General features: G+C 43.0%; 1 protein-coding gene across 3 annotated transcripts in view; it reads right to left on the bottom strand.

Annotated features, from left to right (window-relative positions):
* The window catches only part of UNC13B (unc-13 homolog B), a 218,887-nt gene that overhangs the window by 28,442 nt on the left and 165,203 nt on the right, over nt 1-25,242 (bottom strand). For all 3 annotated transcript variants that reach the window (XM_080819880.1, XM_080819882.1, XM_080819881.1), the window contains 6 exons: nt 9,444-9,490; nt 6,732-6,810; nt 4,428-4,502; nt 3,700-3,919; nt 1,074-1,301; nt 339-480 (listed from right to left, as the gene is read on the bottom strand). In XM_080819880.1, coding sequence (XP_080676006.1) covers nt 339-480; nt 1,074-1,301; nt 3,700-3,919; nt 4,428-4,502; nt 6,732-6,810; nt 9,444-9,490 — 791 coding nt within the window. The remainder of the gene's footprint in view (nt 1-338; nt 481-1,073; nt 1,302-3,699; nt 3,920-4,427; nt 4,503-6,731; nt 6,811-9,443; nt 9,491-25,242) is intronic.

The following is a 25,242-nucleotide window of genomic DNA, read 5'->3' as shown; positions in this document are numbered from 1 at the left end:
GGCAAGGCTGAGAGGTACGCAATAGGATGGTCAGTCCCTGGTTTTGTCACTGAGCAGTAGGAAAATCTTTCTAACTCTAGAAAAAGCAGTACGGAGTGCCCAGCGTCCCCTTTAATAGCCCTAGTTAAGTTAGGGCCTGGATAAGGTAACCCTGATATAACAGTCCATGAAAGAAACCCAGGAAATAAATGGCTGTTGCCCAATTGAAGCCTGTGAGAAATGAGTTTTCTCCAGTGCCTCTGCCCCATCCCCTTAGGGTCCACCCAAGAATAATAGTATTTAATGCTGCTTCTAAAGCACATACAGTCCCAGGTAAGACAAAGCCCCCTGTGACTTACAAATGGAACTTCTCTTCCCAAACAGGATTCAGGTTCCCAAAAATAGTCTTGGTACGCTTCTTGGTTTTGCCCACTTGCACAGTCACATAAGGGTCACTGGATCCTGTCTTGTCCTTGGCTTGTAGGCCCTGGGCACACACCACTGCAACCCAATTACAGAGGAGGAGGCTTTAGAGTATGCTCCAGAAATCCAAAGTCTTCCATAGCACCACTCATATGTTCTCCATCTTAGAGCAGTCTCTATCTTCTCCTTGCAAGGGAACGCTAATCTCAATCCTCCCCATCTATGCTTAGTCCTGGGCCACCAGTCTTCCTCTCAAAGGTTGGCCCAAGAATTCCACCTGCCCACCAGAGCCCTAACTCACCACTTACCCCTATATTGATATATACATGGTTCAGCCACACCCGTCTACCTAGTAAAACACTAGTTTATTCCCTGATCTCCTACCTATCCTGTTTCCCCCAACCCTAGCTCTTACAATATGAGACTGTTAACTAAGTATATAATATCAGATTGTTATCAAATCCATTATCATTCCTATCACTTGTAGGTGCTGGACTTGCTCTCCCAATACCTGATAGCACCATGGTCTAGAAGAGGAAGGCCCTCCCTTCTCCCTCAATTCTATCCTCTTTCTCTCTAGCCCACTGCTCCCTCAAATTCAGGATGCTTCTTCTCCAGGTTTCTCCCCACAGCCTAGGCCTTCCTGTCCTCTCAAACTTTTGCATACTCACCAGTGATGGTAATTTTGGCCGACCATTTGGAGGTGCCATCCAGTACACTCTGCTTCACTGTTTTCATCTGTTGCACATGGGCAACTTTGCTCACAGTGAAGACATCTCGGATAACCTCAAAGATCTCTGGCTTATTCCGCTCTCGGATCTTCATGCGGTCCTTCATGGCCATGATTATATTCTGGGTCCGGTCCTCAGCTCCATGTTTAGAACTCTTTTCTGCAGCCCCTAAAGAATGGCCAGAGACAGAAAGTAAGGTAACCATAGGCCACCCAGCAGACCAAGGGTAAAGCTGAGGAATGGAGCGTGGGAGAGATCACTGAGAAGTGGAAGAAGCTTAAGACTGGGATGGCTCTGGGAAAAGCTAATCAATATGGGACCTGCTGAAGTTTAATGCCTGGCTAGTGGAATTTAAGCACCAAAAACTTGATAATTATTATGGGGATTTATTATACTATTCCACTTAGATATATGTTGAATTTTTCATTAAAAAAAAAGAAAGAAACAAAAAAGTGTAGCTTAGTCTGAAGTTGGCCTTGTCTTTCTTCTACCCCACATGGTGGCTGAGAGGTACCTTTCAAGTTTAAAGCCAAAATACCACCAATGGGTATCAGCTATCAGAGAGGGTGGGTGGGTGCACATGACAACTCCACCAATCTCATCCAACTTCCAAGCCATGATACAGATCTCAGAGTTCTTCACTGCACACACTGGATTCTGCCTCAGGACTCTAACGCCTTTAATCTCAGAAAATACTGTAGTATGGTAAGAAGAGTATGGCCTTTGGAATGAGACAAAGTTGGGTTCAAATCCTCACTCCACCACTCCTAGCTGGGTAAACCAGTTTCTTCTAAGAAAATGGCACTTAACTCTCGGGATTGTAAGAAGCTTTATGTTGGCATATATAAAGCATCTGGCCCAGAGCCTGACACCTAGCAGGAACTCAAATAAGTGGTCACTTTTATTGTTATCAGCATCACTACTACCCCAGCAGAGATGGTGAGGGCCATCTTCACCAGCTCTGACCCCAGACAGCTCATCTCAGAAGCTAGCAGGTTTTCCCTACCCTAAGGATTGTGACAAAACAGACTCCTCTGATGTATTTCACCAAATGGGAGTGTCAGAAAGGCCCTCTTTTACTGGCCCTGCAGATTGGCTCTTACCTCGTTCTATTTTCCAAAGGCCTAGGTCTTTTCTATAAAACCTGGAGCAAAAATTAAGGCCAACATCTGCATCCTAACCCTGGAAAGATGGCAAGTGGATCTTCTGTCACAGGAGGCCCACAGTAGGGCATTTCGTTCCACTCTAAGATTCACAGAAGCCTTAGGCAAAAGATATTTTCTGATAAATGAAAAATGACCTGGGCTGCATCCTAGTCTTTCCATTTAGCTAGCACATCCCATACACTGCCACCTCCTTGAATTAGGACCTCTAGAAGGCCCTTGAGAAAAAGGTAGATACCCTTGCTACAGAGCAGCATTTCAGAAGATTTCCATCAAGCTGCCTATGCAGACTGTCTGGCTGCTAGTTCTCAGCAATTAAAGCAAGAGTCTGTTGGCACCTGTGCTTGTAACCCCCTTATGATGGGTTTCGGCAAAGTCATCACCAGCATTCATATTCAGTCTTTTCAGGGCCCCATCTCTTCCACTGACTTTGCTATAGCCATGCCACAGGCACCAATCTAGGGCTCTTCACAGAAAGGCATTTTAAAGGAACAATTCTTTGAGGCCTCTCTCTGGGCACCATTTATGTCACATATCTTTCCTTGGGATAATGAAGTGCTTATGAGTCTAAAGGTAATCTTCCTTTCTCCTCCCACCAATCCTTGAGGCTTTCATTGCTATGGCCTGGCTCTGAGTAACACGTGGAAGACCTGGAGGGGGAAGAAAATACTCTCTCATATCCCTAACCTCTGCTCCTCCTGAGGTCTAGTCACAGTGGTACAAGCACTGCAAGAGCAGAGCAAGGAACAAGAACTTGGAGGGCTACCAACTCCTTTGACAGAAACTTGTTGCTTTTCCTGCTCCTATTCGCCCCACTCCATGATGGCACCACAAATCATGTATTTATTCAGGGTCTTGGGAGTTTGGCACATTCTCCTCTAGGACCTCTGCCTGATCCATTTGACACTTCTCTTTCTGGCACTGTCTCTAAAAGCTACATCTATAATCAAGGAAAAATGCTGCCTTCCCTGGGTCCTAGGGTCTATACTTGAAGAGGTTCTTCTCTGAGGCATGGAACCTCATAGAACTCTCTCTCTCATTAGTTTTGGTCCCCAGTGAAACATGCTCTAGTCATTTGAGCAATATGGCCACTGCAGCATGTATACTACTCAAGCAGATTCTGGGATTATCTGAATCCCAGAAGAGATCCAGTTCTGCCAGAGGGCCACAGAAAGCTCAAAAATTTTTTTCCTAAAGGTGCTTAAGAGAGTACTATAAGACCTGTTATTTGGAAAGGTAATGCCCCTTGACTCAGGACCCTACTTTCTCTGAAAAAGAAAGAGCTTCATAATCAGGTAAACCAGAGGAATCACAGTCTAGCCATCCTAGCTTTTTGTTGAAAGAATATTTTGGAGAGGCCCCTGCTGTCCCTGCTCCACACCCTTCACCACAGGGGCACTCACGCTGCAGGCAGTCGGCGTTGAGCAGGTCCTGGCACTTCTCATGGCACTTGACTCCACACTCGCTGCAGCGCATGCCCTGCCGGGCGATGCCCCAAAGCAGACCTTCACACTCATAGCAGTAGGTCGGGGTAGTGGCCGTCCAGACCTCAAAGTTGTGGGGTGTAGTGCACGAGATGGGGTAGATTAAGGCCTGCAGAGTTTTCTTATACACATGGGATTTCTGAAAGACACACACCCCAGCACTCCCCAACAACTTTAGGTCTCTGCTGAGAGATATCAGAACTGAGATCCTTGTAGGGTAATACAGACCCTGGTTTCTCCTCTGGCAATAAAGGAGATACTCTAGCCTGGCAATAAAGGAGATATGATAGCCAAGTCTGGAAGAAAGAAGCCCCACTATGTCATGTGCTCCTGGTCATCCAAGAGAGATCTGACTTGAATGCTATGTCTGAACCTTTTCCCAGCATTCAAGCTTCCTAGGGAAACAGAGGGTGCTAGCCCCACCATAAAACCCTGAATTCATTGGTCACATACTCCAACATGAGACTTGGTCTTACCTCTGTTCTGGTCCCTTGCCTCTTCCAATGTGGAAAACTCAGACCAAAGTTTTTTATCTGTTTCATTAATGATGTTGTGCCCAACACTCTTGAATGCTCAGTTAGTATGGCTATAAAGATGATAACCAGTTTTTAGGCCTGTGGACTCATGGAAGCCCATGGGTCACTTACCAGCTCTTCATCCTTGAGAGAGGTGCGTGTAGCCATTGCGGAAGTAATCCCTGCCTTCCGGGACTGGACCAATGACTGTGAGAGAAGACCTGCTGTCAGCCTTGGCTACTGCCAAGGGCTGGCAAAATCCTAAGAAGGGAGTTTCAGTGACCAAAGTGACTTAACTACCTGACTTAATACCTTCTCTCTAATTTTACTGCCATTCACAGGAACTACCCATGGGTTCTAGATAACACGAGTCCCAAGTTAAGATCCAAAGCATAAGGCCCTCAGGACTGTTCTAATAGTATTAGAATGGCACTTCTCTTACAGTACCTATCATCCAAAGAGTTTCTCTTTCCTTTCCTACCGGTAGCTTTCCTACCCCTCATTTATAGGAAGGCAAAGGAAAATGACAAGTTTAGAATTACTGTAGGAAATAGTCATTAAGAACAGAATACACTACGTCAGAGTCATATTTAAGAACCATCACTGCAAATGATGCCATGCTATCCTTTATCCCTGGGTACCACCTCACACCCACACAATCCCAGGCAGGTGGCTATAGAGGCCAGCAGCCCAAATGAGCAGGACACTTGGGAAGTGAAAGGGCAATGTAACATCAGTCAATCAAGGCAGGGATTAAGCCTGAGAGGAGGGACTGCTCTGCTAGCCAAGCTGTCATGTAGAGGAACCTAATGTATCTACCAAGCCCAGGCTTTAGGAACAGCCCCTGAAGAGGCACATGGTTTCCCTAAGGCAGTAGCCATTGGGCAGACAGGAGGTACAGTATCAGCCTAAGCAGGGGAAAGAGTTGGGAGGGGCCCAGGTGATTTGAGATATGGATTCTTACAGAGGATGGAAAGGGTCTCTGGAGTCACTCACCATAGCCTGTGCAGAGGACAGCAGAAAAAGGAACAACATGATGTTAAAGCCACCCCCAAGAGCACGAAAACACTTGCAGAAGCAACTGAGAGGTTTTTCCATGTAGTTTAATCAATGTGGGGAACAACATCCTAACCCCTTCTTTCTCTATCCACTAAAAATTATCTTCAATGCACCCAGGTGTCCAGGGCCTAGAGCTTCTGCTCTAAGAAAGAGTCATGGCAGAAAGAGAAATATAGGCAAGGTTAAAAGATGAGGATGGGAGCGGGAAATGACTAAGACACTGCTATCCAATTAATTAAGCAAAGAGGAGCTGATGTGCAAGAGAGATGGGGGTGGGCAGAGGTGGAGAAAAAGTGGGAAGACAAGAAAAAGGAGATGAAAGATAATGAGAGAAAGTAGTAAAGAAGAGATGACCTTAGAACCTATCCTCATCCAACCAGCTTTATGGTAAATGGAGACGTACATTAGAAAGAAGGAAAAAAAGAAAGGAGAGATACACATGCAGTAGGGAAAAAAAAAAAACAAGAGAAAAATGGCAGAGGATAATTCCATTCAGCCAACTAGGGACAGAGAAACTGGGGGGGTGGAGTGGGGGGAAGAGCAGGAAATGAAGGAGAAATGGGAAAAGGAGTGGATAGAAAAACAAAATAGACTGAATGGGGGAGGGGGAAGAAAAAAGGAGCAGAAGATAGTCATAAGAAAAAGGGTTCAAGTCTTACTGAACTTCTAGCTTTAGAGCTCTAGGATTCTGGGAATGCCTGGGCCCCACTCTACCCACACTACCCACTAGGATATGGAAAATTCTGAGTTGATCCTGCCTCAGGAGGCATGACCCAAGGTCAGACCTTCCAGTTATTCTGGAGGTCCTGAGATCAGCTTTAACTCCCAAGCTTGTTTCAATTCAATTCCACAATTTTTTTTTTTTTTTTATCATTACCTCTCAGTGCCAGACACTGAGTTAAATACTAGGGACACAGAAATACTCCAGAAAAAATCTATCTTAGGAGGAGACTGTTACTTGATCTCCAAGGATTATCATCAGTCATGCTCATTATACACTAAACTAAATGATCTAGCTCAGTGCTAGGCAGTTCTGCTCACTTCTATTCTATTCTATAGAGGCAGCTTCTATTCCATATCATCAAAGAAGGTTGTAGAAAAACCTGGAGGAACAAGATACCTAGAAGACAAATTTGGAGCCCAAGCTATAGTTCCAGGTCGGAGTTTTAGCTAATGAAGAACCTGGGACTCTAATGAGGGAGTAAGGTAGAACAGGTCCAACTAAAGACTCATCACTAAATCTCAGTAAAGCTTTAGATGATACATCTTCAGTCCAATATCTGGCACTAAATGGACCATAACCAGTCCTAATAATATGCCAAGGCCCATTGGGGGATACCCCAAGCCTACAGCCTAAGTCTGCAAAGAGTCACTCACCAAATCACTGACAAGCGGCAGTGGCTTCTTTCTGCGTAGATCTGGCATGCTGTCAATGCCATACAGCCCTCCAGCTGGCCTGAGGAGAGAAGAAAATATGTCAGGACCTCCAGTCCTGCCTTGTTACTGGCAGTTTCAGTGTTCTATTCTCCTTGCTCACTCTCTCTCCAGAGGAAAATTTCTACCATGTGTCCCTGAGAGGGGTAAGGAAGACACAAAGTGAGAAAAATAAAGCCATAGAATGACGATCAATGGAATCTGCTCCCAGGGTGCCCTTCTGAGTCTCCTTCTATAGTTCTGGCCAGAAATTGAGAGCTCTTTTATACCATTACAGCACTTCAAGGAACCTCTGTTTATTTGAAGGCGCTTGGTACTCCATAAATCAAAGAGGGAACTGGTAGTTAAGAGGGCTGCTCCCCACACTCAGGCCAGAGACACTGCTCTCGTAAGATCAGGGTTTCCTGGTCTATACTAGAACAGAGTCCATAGGAATGGCTCTACAGAAGAGCTGCTGCATTAGTAAGCAAGACTGCTAATGACATGTAGGAGATAACCTTCCCCATCCTGAGTAAAAGAGTCACCAGTTCTGTCCATCCAAGCCTCCTGAAGAAAAAGGGTCTCCACAGAAAGTGGAGCTTGCATAACCAAGTGGAAGCAGGGAAGGTGGGATAGAAGACTTCCAAAAGGCCACTTAGAGGCGAAAAGAGACCATTCAGGAAGGAAACAACAGAATGACTCTGAAAGTCTGGCCTAGCCCTATGGATATTTAACAGGGAACAGGAGAAAAAAAAAAATTATAGCTGGAGCAACTGGAGATTTCTAAAACTTCTATACCTTTTCTATTGTTATTAATTTTGTTGTTCTTTGCCATTTCTTCCAAAACTATATACAATAAAAATAAAGAGAATGTCCTAGAACACCACTCTCACAATGAGATAACCTGGATTTTATCCCCAACTCTAATTCACTACATGTCCTCTGCCAAAATTACTTCCTCTCTTTGGGTCTTGATGCCAATTTTTTTAAATTAACATATAATGTATTATTTGCCCCAGGGGTACAGTCTGTGAATCATCAGGCTTACACATTTCACAGCACTCACCATAGCACATACTCTCCCCAATGTCCATAACCCAGCCACCTTATCCCTACCCGCTTACCCCCCAGCAACCCTCAATTTGTTTCATGAGATTTGTCTCCCTCCTGATCCCATCTTGTTTCCTTGATGCCAATTCTATAAAAGGAATGAACTACAAAATTTCTCTGACATTTTGGAAGCTGTCATTCTGAGCCTCAATGAAAAGAACTCATGTACTTAACCTTAATGAAAACAAGGAGACAGGGAAGGTGGTAAGGTAGTTGGGTGGTGTATCATAACCGGTCTGAAAAGGGATGTTGAGAAGAGTAAGTAGGTACTGCCAGCTAGCTATATAGGCAAAGAATGAAGCCATGAATTAGGTCAAGGCCAAGAGCTGCAACAGGCAACCTGATATGTTGATTCCTAATAAACTAGCTTCCCAAACACAGGAAATGAACTTTGCTTTCAATTAGACTACCAGACCTAAGGAAGTTCTAAACCTGTGACAGCGTCCAAGGACTAAGCTGAAGGAAAGGAAAGACAACAACTGGGAGGCATTTAGAAAATTACTGTATGGCCCCATTTAAAAATAGCTTTAAAAATTAAAAATAAAAATAGCTCAGATATGTTTGTCATGTACGTATTTTCCAACCATTAGAAGAAAAAAGCTAACGTCCTGAAGAAGGGCTGTAGAAAAAGCACCTGGTACCACAAGTTTGTGGTTAATTCTAAAAACTACAGTATGTACCACTTAAGGTTTTTACAACATAAATGGGCTTCAGACAACAGAAAAAAGGATAGTTTGTTCAAATAACCAACTCTTGATTTAAAAAGGACAAATCACAAGGAAAAGGAGCATGTAAACACACAGTAGAAAACTTTATGATCTGCTCTTATTTCTTCCCTGGTCATGAGGAAGAGGAGGCATCCACTGGGAACTCTCATGTCAGAAGGCCTTTATGGGACAAGGAGAAAAGGAAGATCCTGAGAAATAATGGGCAGGGAGAAGTGGGGGGGGGGCGGGGGTAAACTCTTTCCTCTCTTAAGAACAGTCAGTTATAGGCAGCAGTTGAGCAGCTTAAAATGACTCTCTGCTGCAGTCACATGGGCCTGAGACTCCCAAACAAGAAGCACAGACAGAACACACTGAGCTCATAAGGGATGCTACTTATGTCTTGACTAGAGTGGAATAGAATAAGTAGGTGACTCACAACAGCTGAAGTCAGGACAGAACCCAGAGAGTAATCTAATCAACCATGCTTATAAACAATGCAATAAAAAAGAACTGTGTCAAAGGTAGATATTTTTCTAGTTTCCTCTTTCTTCTACCTAAAGGGTATATAATTACTAAGATAGAAAGAATCGGAAATTCTAGAGGCAAGAATAGGGAAGCCCCAAAGCTCCCTTCCCTGCTCCAGGGCAACCACTCAATAAAGCTCTCTCTCTTCTGTCTCTGAGGGATCAGTCTGCAGAGAGTTCTCTCCTCTCCCAGAAAACCAACCAATCTATATAGCAGAGCCTCTTCTTCCCCAGGATCCAACTGAGGAAGCTTTTTCTACTGCTTCCCAGGGGAAAAGCTGGAAGTCGAGTGAAAGACTGTAAAATCCAAGGAAACTTTGTAGGGAATCACTTACCCTTCTGGGAGCCACTGAGGCAAAGAGGAGTGACCATCATCCGGAATCTTTAAAAAGAGATAGGAAAAAAGTTAGATCCTAGAAAAGATTGTAGACAGTCATCTTTCTTTGGTCAGGCAGTGAGCAGTAAAGTAGGAAACTCAGAGAAGTGTAGGTTACATACAATTTGTGGTGACATAGCCAGACTGATGTCTAAGCCAGTGCCCTGATCAGCCAGAACAACAAGCACGTTGTTGAAATGAGCACTACTTTGTCTCCCTTCTCCCCAGTGAATAAGAAGGATATAAAGTCAAGCTCACTGAGATCTCAAGGCTAAGGTTCACTGGGAGTGTAAGAGGTGCCAGAACTTCCATTCCCCTCACACAATCCACTGGTATATATAACAGTAAGCCAAGGCAAAAAAAAAAAAAAAAAAAAAAAGTCCATTTGGGGCTTCTAGGCCTCACCTCACTCACTTAAGCAAAAGGACAACTTCATATAGAATCTTCTTCTAGTTATATTCCTAAGTTCCCTTTGCTGTCACAGAGTAGTGACTTGGTCTTTCTGGATTCCCATTTTATCTTGTGATTTGACTTGGCTTAGGTCCCTTGAAGCCCTAACTCATAGACATTCTACATTTGATAGGCTCTCTCTATGTATATAACAAGAGAACCCAGGGTAGATTTGATACTTAGATTCTATCTTCTGGTGGACATTATGAGCTCTATAATGAGAAACCGAAAACTGAGGTACCAAACAATTCAAAGAAACAGTTTGAAAACAGTTTTTAAAGGGTTCTCCATAAGCAAACGAACAAACAAACCCACAGAAAAAAATCCTTTAAGCAGTGTACAGAGCAAAGTTCCAAAACTTTGGAACTTTCAGAGCTCTCCAGAGAGCCAATGGTAAAGGCTGTTTAGACTCAAAAAACCTAGTGCTAGCAGATCTGGGGCTTCCTGCCCCTTCCCTGTTCCCTTCCACCCCCCAAAACTTTCCTGACTCCTGATAGCTGGGCTCCAGCTAACTATCCTGGAACAAAAGGACTCCAAAGCAGGGAAGGCAGAAGTAAGGTGTTTAACTTTGTACAGGGGGTAAAGTTTTAGGAGAGAAACAGATGGGAGAAGTTATAGATAAAATTAGGCAAGACAAAGTAGAAAAGGGAGAGTTAGGACAGCCGTAGTACAGGGTGATATAAAAGTGGGTAAGAATTACCCTGGGTCAGCAGTAGGCTCAGGATGAATTTTGGATTTAAGACCCTTCTCAGATTGTTTATATTCTAAGAAAGCCTATCTGCCTGTTGCCTATAGCCCTTCATGAACCTATTTCACCTTATCTGGCTCTTGCCCTGGTTCTGTGAGTGGGATAATACTGGCAAAAGGAGAACCAAGCCCAAAAGGAAACCAGAACTGGTTGATATACCTCTCCTAAGGTTGCTTCTGAGGGGTAGCTCTATCCCTAAATCCCCAAATAGTCCCAAATCCCTAAATCCCCAAATCCAAAATAGTCCACTGTACTGAGCAGATTTTTATTTCCTGCCTAGAATTAGATGTTTGCCAGAAACCACAGACTTTAAGGAAACTAAATCACAAAAGGTCTCTGGGAACCAGGTTCAACGAGCTCAGATCATACACATTTCCTGTGCTTAGAGGAGGTAAAGGGTCTGCTAAAGTCTGCAGACAAAGCATAGAGCATGCACACAGAGGTACTGAAGGAGGACTGAAAGTAAGAGGAGATCCAAATAAAGTACCTACAGCAGGTATATTCATAGACACAACTTATGCCTGAAGGAAACACAAGGTGATCACGGATCCTGCACATAGGGTGATAAAACATGTACACACACCCACTTGAAGGATTCAGTGTTCACCAGGGCTGGAATCATAGGCAAAAGCAAACCCTCACTGTCTTCAAGAACCAGTGCTTACGGGCACAAAGCATTAGTTATACTGTGCATTCACATGGCATGGGGAACCACATCACAGGTCTACAGAACCTTGTGCTCACAGAGAGACCAAGAAACCTTTTCAGAAGCACAAAGCACATTCACACTTAGGACCTCAGGCAAGAGGCACAAAATGCCCACAGCAACTCCTGCTCCCAAATACAAAGTGTATGCATGCTGGGCTCAGCAAGGGTTTACAGCATATGCCAACCTGCAGCAACAAGCAAAAAAATGGACAAACGCTGTGCAAAGTAGAAGAGTGGGGCAATCAGTGTTTGGGGTAGTCAAACTGAGTACAAGTATAAGCACACACATGCTACATTGAATGTGCACCATGCTGGCACACACATTCTCACACTGTGCTCCAGGGATGTCTGCACACGAGAACGGAGCATGCTTACAAACTGCTTTCAGGAAAAACAAGACTATCTGCAGGAGCCAAAGGTCAGGGGCACAGATCATACATGTGTGTGCACGCGCGCACACATACACACATGTGCACACACATGCACACCATGCTCAGGAGAGAAGGGTTGAAAATAGACAACAGAAAGGGCCCAAGGGGCCTGAGGCACAACCTGAACGGCTCCTCGCTTTCCTTCTGCAAGGAGAGAAAGAGCAGGAAAAAAGAGCAGACAGGTTAGTAGATTCAGTCCCATAGCATGGAACCCCAAGAAAATGCCAGCTAAATCTCAAGAGACATGGAGGAAAGTAAAAGGTCCCCTGAACAACTGGGCAGTTCACAGAGCCTAGTTTCCAGAATCCCTACGTACTGTATTGGCTGGCCCCTCCTTTTAGCTTAGAACATTCTTTACTCATACTAAAGGACAAAGTCTACCTGGGGATTTCAGTCACCCACTTCCCCTTTCCAAACTGGCTTGCATGCAATGTCAGGGAAACCAGGGCCACAGGCTTTGTTACCAAGTGCCACTCCAACAGGCTATCTGAACTGGGTACGCACAAAGTGAGTTCCTTCCTCAGAAGCTATATGTACTCTTACCCTGGATCTGGGGTAAGTCCTCAAGCCCCAAAGTCCTGGTAACTGAACCATTTCCCGTTTTACAATGTAGGCTTGGCCTGCATTTGCCCAGCAAACCCCGGCCTGTTTTCCCAAAGCCTAAGTTAAGTTAGGACAGGTTAAGGTCTGAATTTAAGGCCAGGACCAGGATGCTTAAAGGCTATAGCTGGAGGCATCACCTGGCCCCTGCCCTAATAGAAGTTACCAAGATCTAGATGATAAAACCATGATAGCAACCCCAGGCCTGAATATCTATTAAATCCAGAACAATACTCCAAAGGAACCGGATGCTTCCAGAAGGACCTTAGCAAGCCACAGTAGAGAAAAATAAAGTCCAGAGATTACTCCTTCTACTCATCAGGCTACATTACCTATTAGGAGACATATGAATAGCTCCATAGGTTTCCTTCTCTAAGGCAAGTCCATTCACCTGGACTGATCAGCTCCCCTCCACTTTCTTTTCCCTCCCTTTCAAAGACCCACTGATATTACAGAACAAGTAAAAGGGAGAATCATAGAAACTAATTCAAAAGTTTCTAATTTTTCAGTTATTTCTAATGGCCTAAAGGGTCACCTGACTTGACAGAAAAGTGAACTCAGGAATAGGAATCCTCCAAAACAGTGCAGCTACAGAAATGTGGATAAGATGCAAAAAACACTTGCTGGAATGGGGCCATATCTCTTTTACATCTACTCCCACCTCCCCTACTGTACTCTGCTCTCTTTGAAAAAGAAAATTAGGCAAGGAACACTTTAACTGACCTGTGATTCAAATTGGAAAGGTGTCTCTCTATCTCCACTATCTTAAAAATATACTCTATACATCATGTCAAAGTTAATTTGTGTCTTTCTATTCTTCCCAGAGTTCCCCATAATGCCTAAAAATCTGCTGACAAGGCTGTCCATGTATATATATAATTTTACTCTTGTAGCCCGAGGGCTTAGCACATTTCCTAGCATTTGTATATAGCAAAAGGAACCTAAACTTTCAGGACTTAGAAAACAATAGCTTCTAAGAACATGTGTTTTGCCCATCACCAGAGAAAACATAGGTCTCTTAGCTAACAGTCTGTACCATTTTTCAGACCCCAAGGAACTGCTGTACTAGCTCTTCAATTTGTCCCACCCACTGGACAAACATAAGAAAACCTTTTTCTTGTTAAGAGTCAAACTTTTTTGTGCATCCTAACTTTCTAAAATGCCTTAACATTTTTCCACTCAGATTTAGTTTTCAGTTTAAGTGCAATGTATCTGTAGAACACCCACTCGGCCAAGAAAAAAAAATCCCTGATCCCTAAAAATGATTGCACTCTTGTGGAGAATACATTTTATAAGGAAGTGACATACTTCTTCATTATTAAAACAATCTTAATTTCATTGTACTTGGGAGTCAAAAGACTTGAGGTACTCAAACTTACTTGAGCCTGCATTTCTTTATCCGTAAAAAGCAGATAAGACTGCTACCTCCCAGGGTTATAGTGAGGATTAATTTCTTCAACAAGTACTTATTGAGAACCTACTGCACACTAGGCACTGTTCTTAGTGCTGGTGATGAAGCAAAGGGAATGAAACAAGCTCCCTGATCTTGAGAAGCTTCTATTCTAGAGGAAGAGCTGATGACTGATAATGACAAAGGTGATGATAGTAGTTAACACTATAATGTATCTGTCATTTTATTTGAATAAGCTCATTTATTTCGCCCAACAACTCTACTGGGTAAATACAATCATCTCCATTTTTTGTTGATTAAACTAAAGATCATCAGAGAGGTTAAGAAAGTTGCCTGAAGTCACAGCAAGGGGCAAAGCCAAAATTCACAACAGGGCATTTGGTTCCATGATCTAGATCTATATACACACCATATCTCCTGTGATAGAGACTCTGCTTCAAAATTCAGGTAAGGTGGGGAACATAATGTCCCTTACGGTGACATTACAGTTACCATTTTTTTTAAAGATTTTATTTATTCAAGAGAGAGGGAGAGTGAGCATGAGTGGGAGGAGGGGCAGAGGGAGAGGAAGAAACAGACGCCCATCTGAGCAGGGAGCCTGACACGGGGCTTGATCCCAGGACCATGAGGTCATGACCTGAGCCGAATGCAGATGCTTAACCAAGCCACCCAGGTACCCCACTATTAAAATTTTATAAAGGTTATCAGGGAGGCCTCATCGATAATGTGACATCTAAGCAGAGACCTGAAGGAAATGAGTAAAGAAGTTATTTGGATTCTAGGAAAGACATATTCTAGTCAGAATCAGAGCAAGTACAAAGACTGAGGTGAGATACATTGCACTTAAACTGAAAACTAAATCTGAGTAGAAAAAATGTTAAGGCATTTTAGGAAGTTAGCAAGCACAGAAAGTTTGACTTTTTTTTTTTTTAAGATTTTATTTATTTATTTGACAGACAGACAGAAATCACAAGTAGGCAGACAGGCAGGCAGAGAGAGAGGGGGAAGCAGGCTCCCTGTGGAGCAGAGAGCCTGATGCGGAACTCGATCCCAGGACCCTGGGAATCACAACCCGAGCCGAAGGCAGAGGCTTTAACCCACTGAGCCACCCAGGCGCCCCAGAAAGTTTGACTCTTAACAAGAAAAATGTTTTCTTATTGTTTGTCCAGCGTCTGGTGTTCATGGAAGATGTCTGGGCCAGAGATATAAACCTGGGAATCCTTATGAAACTCAAGATATTGAAATAGGTTACTTAGCCCGTGAATACGAATAAAAAGACGAATCAGGACTGAATCCTGGGATGCTACAGGTTGGGAAGATGAGGAGGGACCAGCAAAGATGGAGAAGGAGACACCTGGGTGGTTCAGTTGGCTAAGTGTCTGCCTTCAACTCAGGTCATGATCTCAGGGTCTTGGGATAAAGTCCCACATCTGGCTCCTTGCTCAACAGGGAGCCCACTTCTCCCTCTGCTTGCAGCTCCCCCTGCTTTTGTGCTCTCTCTCTTTCTCTCTCACAAATAAATAAAATCTTAAAAAAAAAAAAAAAAAGATGGCCAAAAGGAATGGTCAATAGTACTGGGGTAGAACAAATACAGAGAGGTGGTCTAGAAGCCAAGTGAAGAAAGTGTTTCAAAAAGCAGGAACTGAGGCATAAGTATAGACTGCAAGAGTCTTTTTCAACAAATGGTGGTGGAACAGCCATATGTATATGAATGAAGGTACAGCCCTATCTCACACCATATACAAAAATTAACTCAATAGGGATCATAGACCTAAAAGAGCTAAAGCTAAAAAAACATAGGAGTAAATTTTTGTGATCTTGGGTTCAACAATGGTTTCTTACCTGTGAAACCAAAAACACAATCCACACAAGAAAAACAAATTGAATTTCATCAAAATCTAAAATTTTGCACTCTATTTCATACCCATTATAATGGTTATTACAAAATATTATAATGGCTATTATTAAAAAAAAGGGAGAGACAAGTAACAACTTTTGGCAAGGATGTAGAAAAATTAGAACATTTGGGAATGCAAAATGGTGCAGCCACTGTAGAAAACAATATGGCAATTCTACTTTAGTTATATACCCAAAGGAAATGAAAGCAAGGATTCAAAAGAGATATTTATATACCGATGTTCATACCAGCATTATTCACAATAGCCAAAAAGGGGAAGAAACCCAAGTATCCACCTACAAATGAGTGGATAAACAAAATGTGGTACATATACATACAAAGGAATACCATTCAGCCTTAAAAAGGAAATCCTGACACATGCTACAACATGGATGAACCTTGAGAACATTACAAACATTACGCCAAGTAAAACAGGCCAGTCACAAAACAACAAATATTGTGTGATTCCACTCATATGAGGTACGTAGAGCAATCACATTGACAGAGGCAGAAAGTAGAATGTGGTTGCCAGTGGCTGGGGAAAGGGAGAATGGGGTTAGTTTAATGGGTAGAGAGTTTCAGTTGTGGAACATGAAGAAGTTCTGGATATTAGAAAATGGTGATGGTTGCACAACAATGTGAACAGACTTAAAATGGTTAAAATGGTAAATTTTATATTATGTATATTTTACCGCAATAAAAATTTTTAATAAAACATGTATGCTTCAAAAAAAAAAAACAAAACACCATCAAGAATGTGAAATGACAACACAAAGATTGGGTGGAAATATTTACAAATCATATATGTGATAAGAGGCACATGTCCAGAATATATAAAGAACTTTCATAACTCAACAACAAAAAGACAACTCAATTTGAATAGACATTTTTCCAAAGAAAATACAAAAATGGCCAATACACACATGAAAAGATGCTTAACATCATTAGCCACTAGGGAAATGCAAATCAAACCACAATAAGATACCACTCACACCCACTGGGATGGGTATAATAAAAAATGCAGACACTAATAAATGTTAGCAAGAATGTGGAGAAATAAGGACTGTCATGCCTTACTGGCTGGAATGTAAAATGGTGCAACCACATTGGGAAACAGTCTGGAAATCCCTCAAAAATGTTAAACTTAGAGTTAACCATATGACCCAGCAATTCCACTTCCCAAGAGAACTGTAACCATATGTCTGCACAAAAACTTGTACACAAATGTTAATAGCAACATTCATAATAGCCAGAAAGTAGTAAACAACAACAACAAACCACATGCCCATCAAATAACAAATAGATAAACAAAATATGGCATATCCATATGGAATATTATCCCATAACAAAAGGAAATGAAGTATTGATACATGTTACAACATGGCTGACTCTTAAAACATGCTAAGTGGAAGAACCCAATCATAAAAGGCCACATATCATATGAATCCATTTATATGCAACATCCAGAACAGGCAAATCCAAAGAAACAGAAAGTAGATTAGTGGTTGCTAGAGGCTTGAAGCAAAGGGGATTACCTAACAGTTAAGGGGTCTCTTTTTGGGGTGATAGAAATATGTTGGAGTTTGATGGTTGCATAATTCTATGAATCTACTAAAAAACACTCAATTGTATACTTTTTAAGGGATTTTAAAGGTGAACTTTGTTGTAAGTAAGTTATAACTCAATAAAGCTGTTATAATAAAAAGAAAGATGTAATCAATTATGTCAAGTTGCTGATTAAGAGGAGGACTAAAAATGGAACAGGCGTTTGACAACATGGTGGTCATCCGATGGCCTTGGCAAAAGCTATTTTGCTAGAGTCATAGAAATAAAAGAATTGAATTTTCATACAACGCATGTAACAGTACTTAAAACAGAGCTATGTACCCCCCGAAAGAGAAGAAAAAGGATGAAAAATAAGAACTCAAATTAGTGGTAAGCTATTAGTAAGCTTAGGCCCCGAGGTCTCAAGCAGAGCAGTGAAGAAAGCTGATTTCTTAAATGTTTCATTGTAGTAGTAGCCACTGTTACTAATACTGAAATCAGTTTATCAGCTTGGGGTGGCTGCTGTTGTGGGTGAAAGGCTAACCCTATGTGCTTACCTTGCTCTATTCTTCCTACCCTATGGAATGCTGTTGGGAGTCAGGCCTAGACCCAGCACCCTTCTACCACTCCCTCTGCAGCCCACAGACCAGACTTGATCTTGGCTAGGACCCAGAACTCTGGTTTGCTTTCTTACTGGTGCTTCAGAAAACCTACTTTGTCTCATTATCACTGCTGCTGCCACCACCTGCTTACCACAGGTACAAGTTCCTGCATTGCCCACCAGGATATCAGCTTAGAAAGGGAATTTTGCAAGCTGAAGAGCCAGACCAAGTGTGCTGAGTACTCATCCTAACATCAACTGCCACCAATGCTTAAGAAGCTGGTAAGGAAGTACTGCTTTGATATTTGTTGTTTCCATTGTTGCTGTGATGTAATAATTTCTAAATGCCCAGGGAGAAGGAAAAAGGGTTGCAAAATTAAGAGGAGAAAGAAATCTCTTACAGCTGAGGAATTATAGAAAGCTTCCTTAGAAGAGGTGATATTTTGGTTGTATATTGAAGAACTGAGTAAATTCTGCTAGGCTGATTTGATGAACACAGCACCTTAGGCTAGAAGAAAGCATGTATATATGAATATGCTGAGAAAAGACAGTACAAGGTGAATTTGTGACAGCAAAGTTTCCTTTTGGGTGGAGTATAGTGGGACAACTGGAGGTAAGCCTGCAAATGGAAACTAGGGACCAACTGTACTGGTTCTGAATGTCAAGTGAAGGAATTTAGACTTTTCTCATAAGCTATAAGTAGTAGCTTAACTCTAGGGATACTTGAAAGGAACATGATGTGATTTTAATTTTTTATTTTTAAATTTTTATAACTTGGTATCACATTTATTATTCAAATTCTAAAAAGTATTTTAAAAGGTTTACAATGAAAAAATAAAAAACTACTTTTCACCTTAGTTTTTCACCCAATACCTTTGCCCACGGGCAATCAGGTATCAATCAGTCTCTTACGTATCTTTTTTTTTAATTTTTATTTATTTACTTGACAGAGAGAGAGAGAGAGATCACAAGTACACAGGGAGGCAGGCAGAGAGAGAGGGGGAAACAGGCTCCCCGCCAAGCAGAGAGCCCAATGTGGGGCTCGATCCCAGGACCCTGAGATCATGACCCGAGCTGAAGGCAGAGGCCTAACCCACTGAGCCACCTCTCGTACGTATCTTTGTTAGATATTCTATACAAATAGACACAGATACTATGGGTTTGTGTATTCTTTCCCTCTCTTTTTTATACAAATGTAGACATTTTATAATACTGTTCTGCATCTTGCTTTTTCATATGGCAATATATCTTAGATACCTCTCCGTTTCAGTAAAGAGCTACCTCATTCTTTTTATAGCTGTATGGTACTTGTGGTACTGTATTATATTGTTAGGATGTGCCAGTAGGTTATTTAACCAGTCTTTTTTTTTTTTTTCAATATTTATTTATTTGAGAGAGAGAAAGAGAGAGCACGCCTGCCTGAGTGGGGGAGGGGCAAGAGGGAGAGAGTCAGAGACACAGGGCTCCAACCCATGATCCATTAGATCATAATCTGAGCCAAAACCAAGAACTCAATCGACTGAGCACGTAGGCCCCCCCAAACAGTCTTTCTTAACATTTAGGTTGTTTTCACTCTTCGCTACTAAAAACAATGCTTCAAAAATAGAACATATGTCCTTTACACATGTGAAAATAAACCTGCAGGATATATTCCTGGCAGTGATTTTAGGGCTCAAAGGGTATATAGAATTCTGATATATTTTGCCAATTGTCTTCCTTAGAGGTTATACCAATTTACACTCCCATCCCACCAGCAATGCAGGAATGCCAGTTCCCTCACACCTTTGTCAACACAATATGCTTCATAATTTTAATTCTCCCTTAGAAACATTAATCAGGTTATATGCATAGGAGGACAACCCCATTTACATTTAAAACTGGATGAATACAGCATATGCTCTTTGGATAAATTTAATTTTGATTGGGAGAAGTAAATTTAAAACTACATATCTCCATGCTGCCTAGAAAAAAAAAAGTACTCTCATTCCTTGAGTCAAAACCATTCCATTCTCCAGTTTAGGTGTGGAGCATTTAGCCAGAAATGGAAGGAGTATGACCTGTGGAAGGCAGAGTCTGGTTCCTGAGTAGGGCAAGGACTGGACAGCTTCAAGTTAAAAATAAGGTTCTGTGTTAAGTCCAGTACTGGGAAGAAGAAACATTAGAATAGGGGAAAGTCCCACAATGGCCCATCAGCTGCTAGGGAGATAACAATCTTATCTCAGCAAGAAACCCATTTAGAATAATTTCAAAATGCAGTGTAGGATTGCATCAGCCCCTCTAGGGCCTGTGAGCAATATGCCCATTCCTGCCTCCTACACCATTCCTACTTTACAGTGGCATATCCTAAAGGACCTGCAGCTGTAAACTACTGTCTGCATGTTCCTCCCTTTTTGGAAAGGTAGTTTCTAAAGCTGCCCTCAACTCCCCCAATACACTGGAAGCTTCCTACAGGCAGGTACTCCTTTCCTGTTGCTTTAGAACCCTCTTACACTCCATTTCCCACAAGGATTAGCTTAAAATCTGTATTCGAGTAATTTAGACTAATTTAAGATGTGGTCCTCCCCCATCACCTTGTGAAACTCACCACCAAGGTGGGTCTCAGGCTAGCCTGATAGAGGCCATACCCAGCCAGCTGTGACCCCATTAAATATAGATTTAGAATACCTGAGTGTATGTCTTCTACTGAGATATGGTTTGCCTTCTGTACTAGCTCATGCAAAAGTTTTTTCTGCCTCAGTCTTTTCTCTCTCAGAACACTTTTGAAATTGTTGATGCACTTGTTGAGGTAGATGGTCTCTGCACACACTTGCTCTAGGCTTAGTATGCCCTGCTTGGGAGATTCAGGCCTGGAACACGTTTCACCTCCCAGACATGGAGCCAGAGCAAAACCTGGTAATGAATATGCAATAGGCGAGGAGTTAGAAGCAAGAGAGGAGTTGCTGGGATCCTGAAAGTTTTGGTCTCTCTGTGTAGAGGTGCCCACTCCACCAGAGACCACACTGAGCAAGCTCTCACTCTCCTGACTCCCAGGGCTCTCCACAGAGAAATCTTGGGCACCCTCTGAACCCACTGTCCCAAGAAGTCTATCACTGTTCTCTGACTGAGAACCACTCTCATTGCTTTCCAGGTCCTCAGGACTGATTGACCCACTATTCTCCAGCTTCTGAAACACGCCCTGCAGAGCTGAACGAAAGTGGTGAATTGCTCGGCCCAGTTTGCTTTTGTAAAACTTAATTTCAACATCTTCATCCTCCTGCAAGCCAACCAAGCCACAAGATGACTTTTCAAAGACATCTTTAAGGACCCGAGTAGCATGTTCCTCCTCTTCATTCAAGTCAATATGAACCATGTCACTGAAAGTCTCAGGCCCTATGATGATTTCCTCCATCATGTGGTCATGGCTCAGAGTTGCAAATCTTTTGGACTTATCTGTTAAAAGGTCCTCTAGCTGCTTGGAGCTCAGAATATCAAGCCCAGCTTCACAGGCCAGGAGCTTGTCCTCTGTCTTCAGCAACCCAGACAGTGACAGACAGCTGCCAGTCTCACTTTTATTGCTGCAGTTGTTTTCTCTTTTTGCTACACTACATGTTTCAAATCCTTGGCTGGACTGTTTGAAAACCTGGGATTTCCCAGAACCCTCCTCTTCTGAGATTAACACTGGGGAAGTTTCCTCAGAAGCTTCTCTCCCTGTCAGCTCACCACAACTGCCGCTGGTAACTTGGGAGGCTCCTAATGTTCCTTTTACTTCATCTCCTGGCTTAGATACATCACTTGGCTTTGTGAAATTATTCCTGGGTGGAAAGCAAAGGCCTTGCTGCTCAGGGGTTTGAGGTTCTCTGTGTTGATTTTGAGCCCTCATTTGACATGCTCCTGTTCTGGGTCCTGGGTCCCCTGTTTTCATCTGAAGAAGTGGTTCATGCTGGTTTAAAGAATTTGCATTATGATCCTGAAGTTGTTGCAAAAATGAAAGAGACTCCTTTTGAGGATTCTTATAGCACTGTGGCCAGCTTGGTTCTTCTTTGGTGGCAATTCGGACCCCTACACTCTGCAAAAGGATGGATTTCTGCAAAATGAAGTCTCTATGCTCTAGATGGGCAAGTTTCACAACAGTAGGCCTAGGAGCTGGGGCTTTGCCTGCTCTGTAAGCCTCTTTGATGTACCTATTGCACTGCATGCCGTTAACGCAGAGGTGCATGGTCAGAAAGCTGTGTACCAGCTCCATGGTATTTTCCCCGTCTTGCTCAGGAAGTCCATACAGATACAGAACGGCTTCTTCACCGGGGCTGTCCACATGGGGTTCCTGGGCCATTCCCCCCACACACACCCTGGCCAGGGAGCTGCTGCCTACCTGCAAGCCTTCTATTTCACTCAGAACCGAGTCTACACAGCTAGACACTTCATCCACTGAACCCCGAACTTGGCTCAAGTGCTGCTGCAGCTCAGCAATTTCAGTTTGGAGACGGCTGATGCCTTGTAGCTCTCTGATTATATAGTCTACTACATCCCCCAAAGGCTCCCTCTGTTCACAGCTGCAGCCTTGGTGAAGGCCTCTGGACAAAAGGGACTTGGCTTGATTCCTTTCTGAGGGCTCTTGACAGCTTGCGCTTATGCTGACAGACAAGAGGTCTTGAGAGCCAGATCCTAAAGTACAGGGAGTGGAGCCCAGAGGAAACTGGCTGCCAGTCTGCTGCTCAAAGCTGCAATGCTGAGCCAGGCCTCCATCTCTATCCCCGCCAGTGGTTGAGGCTGTTGAGCCACAGTGAGGGAGCAGGGAGCTATCCTCTGGTAAGGATTCAATAGGGCCTGAGGACTTGCTCTTGATGCCACACATAGTCTCTGACTTAGCCTTATCTGGAGAAAGCCTGGAAGAGGGTCCCAAGGTGACCATGATTTCTTCCTCTGACTCTTGCAACAAGCGTTTCATTTTCTCCCTCAGGGTCTGAGGGATTCTCTGCTTCTTCCTCTTTCTGGTCAGGGTGCTTAACAGAGATTGTCTTGGAAGACAATATACTGCCCTGCTCTTTTCAGTCTATTTCTAGCAATTATCGCTGGCTGATGCCTTGCGCTTAGCCCACAGTACTGTCCGGAATGATCCCATGTGTAGTCTCCAAACCCGGTACATGCCCCTGGATCCTGGCTTGACTCTTATCCTGCAGCTAGTGAAAAAGGAAAATAGCGCACTCAGGTCAGAAAGCAGCAGGATAATTTTAATCTGAATCAAGCTGTCAAGCAGGAGTAAGAACATTACCTTCTAAGACTGTAGAAGCCAACCCTGACCTGTCTCCCACTGCTGGCCTTCAAGGCTGTAGGCAGTCATTTCTCTTTTCTTGGCTTCCCATCAGAGTATTGATGTATCAACTCCTTGTGTTCTGGGCAAGTATTCAAAGCCATTAAAATTAAGACAAACTCCTGGGAAGTAGGTGGGTAAGGTCAATGAGTGACTGAAACTTTACAAGATACAACACTAGGGTCTGATTCAGGAATGAACAAATAGATGCTTAATTACCAAAGCTCAAATTACATACACAGTAAAAGACAGAGACAAGACATGGAATGTTTGTTTTCCCAGTTGGACGTTTTGCTAAAAACTTAGCAATTCCAAGGTTGGTTCCTACCTGTGCTTATAGAGACAGCTATCTTTCACTTGGAAAAAAAGACCATGGCAAGTATTTCAAACTTGGAGGGCAAAAAAAAATGTTTTCTAAAAATTCTGGAACAAGGTGGCATGGCATATGCAAAAATCATTGTCCAGACGTGCATTAAGCATGTTTGCATCTACTGGGGCATGTGGCCAAAGACACATATATGGTGGGTCAGCTAGGGATGAAGGAAGCTCGGGGACAGCCTGGAATCCTGAACTCCATTTAATAGTCCCCAAACGCTTGGTGCAGCCTAATCAACACACAGGTTTGGCTTTTCTCCTCTATTGTGCTTTTGATCTAAGACCTCCTTCAGAGCACCAGGGTACTCTTGGAGTACCCTGGTATAATAGAGGATTGCTCTAGCCCTCCAAATGGCCTGGAGAGAACAATGCATGGAACTGGTTATATCACAGAGGGCTTGAGGATACTTTGCTATTCTTCAAAAAGGGGAAGCTAGCCTGCCACCAGTCTTGCCCCATACCCTAAACTGCAAGTGACTACTACAGAGGTAAAGATGAATATTACATGGGGCTGGTATCCTTTTCCTTTTTACTGGGATCATGCAGAGTGTAGGGAAGGAGCAGAGTAGAAATTACAGAGGGAAAAGCTAGGAGTCCAGGATTGCATGGGACTGCCAATACTTTCTGGTTCTACTGGGTTACCCTGGGAGAGGTAAAATTGGTTGGTGGGAGACATGTAATCCTTCATGTTGTACAATCAGAGATGACTTCCCATTTTCTAGATTCGATCTAGATTTCTTTTTTTTTTTTTTCCGATCTAGATTTCTAAATCATCTAAACTCCTGCCTCCTTTTCTTTTCTCAGTAACTCAAGTTAACCCTAAAAGGGGAAAACTGCCTGTGAAGAGCACAAGCTGAAAGCTCCCACAGCAATTCATTTTCAGGAAGGGCTACTATCTACAGTTTATGTGCTTAAAAGTTAAAAACACTGTGCTTTCCCTTCATAGGAAGAATCAGAAGCATGAGTCATAAGACTTGGGATAAAGATTAAGCTGACCCCTTTCACTGGAATTAACCAGGCCAAGAACCAAGACACTAGAAACCAAGAAAGGAGATTAATTCCCTTTTCATGTCTTCCCTTCTTCTCTGTAGTTCTTCTAAAAACTCTACTTCATTTAGGAACTCCTCACCTAAAAATGCTACCCATTCTGTGAGGTACTGCCAAGGCCCAATCACTGCTTTTTTAGCATTGTTGCTTTACTCCTATGTCTCAAGGGGCCAGGATCAGCCACACCCCTAACTGGCCAACTCAGTATAATCTGTGTCAGAGAGGGAGATAGAAAGAAGACACTCTATGTGCACAATCAGAACTGCTGGGTCTTGGGCTTAGTGTCTAAGTGCCTAGACAGCAAAGCTCCCAATTCTAGGACTGACTGGTCAAATTATTCCTTCTCTCATTCCACAAGTGCACAACTGTATTTCCAAAGCCACCCCTCTCTTTCCCTCAACCCCGGCCCCAACTGTGCAAGTTCTAGGTTCACCTGATTTTCTCTTGGCATCTGGTATTAGCTTTGAACAGGGTCACTGGTCTGATAAGGGCTGGAACTGGTAATCAGCCTTTCAAGTTTGTCTCAAAGAGAAAGACTGTTTACTAAACCAAGATGGAAGGTCCGCATAGGACCAAGTGAAGCCATGGGCAAGTGCTACTAGACTGAGGATCAAAAGACTTAAATTTGGGTCTTGCTTAATCAGTGACCTTGGATTAA

The sequence above is a fragment of the Martes martes genome (genome assembly GCF_963455335.1).
Source record: "Martes martes genome assembly, chromosome: 12".
NCBI classification, from domain to species: domain Eukaryota; kingdom Metazoa; phylum Chordata; class Mammalia; order Carnivora; family Mustelidae; genus Martes; species Martes martes.
The sequence above is the reverse complement of the archived record's forward strand: the minus strand, read 5'-3'. Positions and strand labels throughout refer to the sequence as shown.